The 5,861-nt window shown below is 37.8% G+C and overlaps 1 protein-coding gene across 1 annotated transcript in view; it reads left to right on the top strand.

The window, feature by feature from the left end:
- The first annotated feature begins 2,275 nt into the window (after window positions 1–2,275).
- Window positions 2,276–5,861, top strand: part of EDA2R (ectodysplasin A2 receptor) — an 8,861-nt gene continuing 5,275 nt past the window's right edge. The window contains exons 1-5 of the mRNA XM_025044429.1: window positions 2,276–2,292; window positions 2,646–2,736; window positions 3,359–3,397; window positions 4,178–4,356; window positions 4,909–4,994. Of these exons, the coding sequence (XP_024900197.1) occupies window positions 2,276–2,292; window positions 2,646–2,736; window positions 3,359–3,397; window positions 4,178–4,356; window positions 4,909–4,994 (412 nt within the window). The remainder of the gene's footprint in view (window positions 2,293–2,645; window positions 2,737–3,358; window positions 3,398–4,177; window positions 4,357–4,908; window positions 4,995–5,861) is intronic.

Below are 5,861 nucleotides of genomic sequence, written 5' to 3'. Positions count from 1 at the left end.
GCCATGCTCCCCCATCTATCAACCACTGATTTGTACTTCTTTAACCCTTCACCCCATTCTCCCAACCCTCCCAACCTCTCCCCTATGACCATCACCAGATTGTCCTCTGTATTTGTAACTCTGTTTTTGATTACTTTGTTCTTATTGTTCCTTAGATTCTGCATGTAAGTGAAATCCTATGGTATTTATCTTTCTCTGTCTGACTTATTTCACTCAGCATAACCTCTAGGTCCATCCGTGTCATTGCAAGTGGTAGGATATAATTTTTTGAATGGCTGAGCAATATTCCATTGTATATATGAACCATAACTTCTTTATCCAGTCTGTTGATGGGGATTTAGGTTAACATGTTTTTTTTGTTTTTTTGTTTTTTTGTTTTTTTAATCCAGTCTGTCAGTCTGCCTTTGGAGAGTTTAAAACATTGGCATGAAAAGTAATACTTTAAGAAGATGCTTCTGACATTTTGTTAATTGTTTTATATATGTCTTATACCATTTTCTGTCCTTTATTTTCTACATCATTGCATTTTTTGTGCCAGATAATTTTTTTTGCTGCGAAAAGTTTTAATTCCCTTATTTCTTTTGTGTATATTTTTAGACATTTTCTTCATGATTACCATGCAGATTCCACTTAATTCCATTCTAAATTTTAACAATGCAGTTTGAATTGATACCAATTTAACTTCAAAAGTGTACAAAAACTTTATTCTTCTGCAGCTTCGTCTCACCTCTCTCTATATTATTGTTTTCACTTTTATTGTTACCTTAATCATTGTGTGCCCAATTAAATATTTATAATAATTATTCGATTTTCTTTTACATATAGGAAAAGGTGGAGTTAAAAACCAAAAATGCAATAATGCTGCCTTCCATACTTGTCCATGTATTTACCTTTACCTGAGATATTTATTTCTTTGTATAGCTTCGATTTACTATCCAGTGCCCTTTCATTTTAGCCTGAAGCACTCCCTTTAGCATTTCTTGTAGTACAAGTATACTGATATCAAACTCCCTCAGCATTTGTTTATTTAGGAACGTTTTCATTTCTCCCTATTTTTGAAGAATATTTTTGCTGCATATAGAATTCTTGGTTAACATTTTATTTCTTTTTATACTTCAATATGTCACCTTATTGCCTTCTAGCCACCACAGTTTCTGAAGAGAAATTGACTTTTAAGCTTATTGAGGATTCCTTGGACTTAACAAATTGTTTCTATCTTGCTGCTTCAAAATATTATCCTTGTCTTTAGTTATCCATGTTTTGTTTATAATATGTCTCAGGATGTGTCCCTGACTTTTATTACTTGAAATTCACTGAGTATCATGGATATGTTTATATTCCTTTCACCAAATTTGGGAAGTATTTAGCATTATTTCTTCAAACATTCTTTCTTCTCCTATATCTCTCTTTTCCTTCTAGGACTCCAAAATTGTGTATGTTAGTCCACCTTACAGTGTCTCTTGGGTTTTGTTTACTTTCCTCATTACCTTTTATTTTTTATCCTCTTGATAATTTGAACTGTGCTGCCTTCATTCTTCTTCCTGCTCAGACCTGCTGTTGAACAAGTATAGTGAATTTTTCATTTCAGTTATTTTACTTTATAGCTCCATTATTTATGTTCAATTTCTTTTTACGTTTTTTTCTTTATTGATTTCTCATTATGCTCATACACTTATTTTCTGATTTTCTTTAGCTTTTTTGTTCATGTTTTTCTTTGAACATGTTTAAGACAGTACTTTTAGTCTTTGTCTAGTAAGTCCAATCTCTTGACTTCCTCAGAAACAGTTTCTGTCAGTTTTATTTGCTCCTTTAAAAGGTGCCGTGCATTTCAGTTTCTTTGTATGCCTTGTGATTTTGGTGGTGGTGGTGTTGAAAACTAGTCATTCTTTTTTATTATAATGTGGTAACTCTGGAAATTAGATTTCCCCCTTCCTTATATTTAGCTTTTTTTTTTACTTTATTTGTTAAAGGCTATAGTAGTCCATTTGTTTAAGTGTTTTTCCAAACTATTTTTTCAAAGACTGTATTCTTTGCCACATGTAGTCAATGAAGTCTGTGTTCATTTAGATTGTGTTCAGCTAATATTTTGATAGAGATTTCCTTGAGTGCCAGGACTTAAAAACCCAATATCAACAACCAAAAAAAAAAAAAGATAAAAATAAAGGAAAAACAACACACACACACACACACACACACACACACCTCTCCCAGTCTTTGCAGATTGGCTCTGCGTTGAACTTCTCCTTCAACACTTAGCCAAAATTGCACTTAGACTATGGATCAGCCCAATCTGTAAGCTTTGGGTCTTCTCCAGTCTTTTCTAAGCATGTGCCTAGCTCTAGGCATACATGTGCCTTTATAAATCCCCCCATATACTTGGGTGCTTTTAAATGTCCTAATTTCTGAAAGAATCTCCCCCAGCTTTAGCTCCTAGGATTAGGCAGCCTATTGTATATCTTCACCCATAATTTGTCACCCTAGGCATCTGTGGTTTGTTAGTTTACTTAGTAACATTTTAAAACAAATGCCCAGCTGTTTTCAGTCTGCATTCTCAATTGAGCGAAATGGAGATATCACTCCTTTAGATCGCACGGACGTACACAATAATTTGTGATTAGGTTTTACTCAACTCACTCTGCAACTAGGGATAAGGCTCTCACACTAGGAACACTGGCTGATGCCACTTCAAGACTGCCTCCACTTTGGGACTGGTGCTCCTTTAGGGAGAGGGTTGTGGTAAGGGCAAGTAAGGAATGACAATCTTTCCTAACATTTTCAAGTTGCCTTTTTCTTGATTTAACATTTGCTTCATTGCCGTAAACCTTTGACTGTTTCCAAGATTTCTGACAGTTTCTACTTGCTCTTTTATGTTTCCATGAGAGAATGAAAGCTTGGAGCTGCCACCCCCTTCATTGTCCTGATAACCTCTTCATTTTTAATATATTGATTTCATCATCTTTGCAGGTGTCTCTATGCACAAAAAAAGTCAAAGTATAAAGGAAATTAAGGATATTTAAATACAAAATAAGTATAAAGCTAAAAACAGGCTATTCTTTTTGGTGGGGAGACAGGCCTGGGAGAGGCATACATCATTTTATTCCATTGCCTAGAAATTAGGCGCATGGCCTCACCTAACTGAAGTGGGGTTAGGGACTATGGGCTATGGTATTTCCAGGAGGAAAGAAAAATGAATTTGTTGAACAACCAGCCAGCTTCTGCCACAACTACCAAATAGCTAATATCCATTGATAACTAGAGTTGTGTCTTTGATAATGAGCCATGACATATCAGGCCAGAAGCCTTGTTCCTAGGTTAGAATGTCAGAGCTGGAAGAATATTTAGAGACTGTCTATTTCAGTCTCTTCTGATTACCCAAAATGGAGAGGAACTGTCCAGAGTCACACTGAGTCAATACCAGACCTGAGACAAGAGCCAGCTAGATCATTCATCTCTCCAGTATATCAATGGCATTCAAACATTTTTCACCAACAGTAAGAAATAAATTTCTCATTATAACCCAACACATACATGTATTTTATCTGTAAAAGATTCACAAAATACTGAAAAGTAGGTAGTGATTAAAGCTATTTATGAAATATTTCCAGCTCCCCACCTTCTGGCATGTTGTAGAATTGCACTTTGTTGGACTTTTGTAGTCACTAATGATCAAGTGACGTGTGTAGTCAGGATATGTGAGCAAAGTGAAATGGGCAGAGCCAGTACACAGTTCACAATATTCTCTTTTCCCTGATGCTCAAAGCATGGTAGCACAAACATGAAGCCTCCGACACCCTGGGTAACCCAGTGAGGATAATATAATGCAGAGCCCCAGGAAATCTCTGGGAGGCAAACGGTGCGAGAGATAAACTTTTATTATTTTACGACACTGAGATTTGGAGTTTGCTTTTTGCCACAGCATAATCTAGCCCCTGTTGACCTATGTAAATACCTAGCTTTTGTACACTCTCTGCACTCTGCTCTCTTACATCTTCATTTTGTTTTGTCCTATTTCAAGTTTCAATGCTGGTTGCAAGCTAGAAAATTGATTTCATGACTTGGTATGGGTTACAGCTTGCAGTTTATGAAACATTACCCTATGCGATCTCTACTCGTCCTGTGGCTGATCCTCTCTTCCAGCTCCTGTGGAGCAATGTTCGTGACTCCCATTTCTCTGCAGGATTGTGGTTATGGAGAGGGTGGAGATGCACATTGCACAGCCTGCCCTCCCCGCAGATACAAAAGCAGCTGGGGCCATCATAGATGTCAGATTTGCATCACCTGTGCCGTCATCAACCGTATCCAGAAAGCCAACTGCACAGCTACTTCTAATGCTGTGTGTGGGGACTGTCTGCCCAGGTGAGCCCGCCATATGAAGCCAGGCTCTTCTGGGCCTTCTCTAGCCCTTGGAGGTCTTTCTCAACCTAATCTCTCAGAGCTTAGCAGAAGTATTCTAAGTGTCTATATCACAATGAGTCAAAACTCCTCCCAAGGAGAAGCAGTGTCTTCCCAAGCTTCCCCTCTAAAGTGCCTAGCACATAGTCAGCCACAGATGAGTATCAACAGCTGTATCTTCGTGCCAGAATGCTTAGCTCAGGCCCAAGATTCAAGGTAAATCTCATTGTAGACCTACAAGAGATTAGGGAGCAGTTGGGGTCAAAGTAGTGCTCCCCTCTCTTATGAGACTAGTTCTCCTTTTGACTATAGGGTGGAGTAAAGGGGCAAGAAGTGGATTATTTGAGACTCTGAGCCAGAGTCAGACACAGTGGCAGAGAACTCACAAGGGGTGGTGGTGGGTGCTGGCTTCCAGGAGGGCAAGACTTCGGGAAGCTGCCTATGGTCTCAAGAAGGACCAATCCAGGGGCACTGATTGTTCCATCACCATGCCATTCCTTGTTGCTCTGACTACAGGTTCTACCAAAAGACACGCATTGGAGGCCTGCAGGACGAAGAGTGCATCCCGTGCACGAGGCAGACCCCCACCTCTGAGGCCCAATGTGTGTATCCAGTTATCTTCTTTCTTTTTCCTCCCCAACCCATTGGACTGCAGCAAGACTGAGTAGTGAACACATCCCCTGCCCCCTCGTACTCTTTCCTATAGACCGATAAGGGGACAAGTTAGATTTGAATCCTGGTTTTACAACATATTATCTGTATAACCCTCTGCAAATCATTGAAATTTATTGAACCTCATTTCCCTCATCTGAAAAAAATATAAGTCATGACAATCATTGTTCTTAGTACCTTATAGGATTGGCTATCTAGGTATAATGAAATATTAGATTAAGAAAGCACCTTATAAATTATAACATGTATACACTTGCAGATGATGATGATGATGATGACAATGATGTGAAGTTTCTATGAGTCCCTTGTGCTTAGGACTAGTAAAAGTCTGGATGAGCACTAGGATCTGGTCTATGTCTATAGCAATATCCATTTATCTGTCCATCTATCTATCATTTTATCTATCGTCTATATATCTACTCATGTATTCTTTTTAAATTATTAATATCTTCTTTAAATCATAAAATATAAAATATTTTTAATAGGTAGAGACATTTAAAATGCAGAAAATATAAGAATAAAAATGCTCAGTCACACATCATCCATAACTAATAAATCTTAGTATTTTGCATATTTGCTTCAGATTTTTTAAAAGAACAAAGATTCCACAGGTTTAATGGAATTCATTTTTCATCTTCTCTGAGTTCCATTCTCTTCCTACGTCCTTGGAGGCAGCCACTATCATGAAATTGTCTGTATCTTGTTGGTAGACCATGCTACAGTCACAAACCCCAAATCTCAGTGACTTGATAGAATAAAAGCTTGTTTTGCACTATGCAAAGGCCTTCTTTCTTCTT

The sequence above is a fragment of the Pteropus alecto genome, unplaced genomic scaffold (genome assembly GCF_000325575.1).
Source record: "Pteropus alecto unplaced genomic scaffold, ASM32557v1 scaffold312, whole genome shotgun sequence".
In the NCBI taxonomy this organism is placed as follows: domain Eukaryota; kingdom Metazoa; phylum Chordata; class Mammalia; order Chiroptera; family Pteropodidae; genus Pteropus; species Pteropus alecto.
Note: the sequence above shows the minus strand (reverse complement) of the source record. Positions and strands in the feature narration are given on the sequence as shown.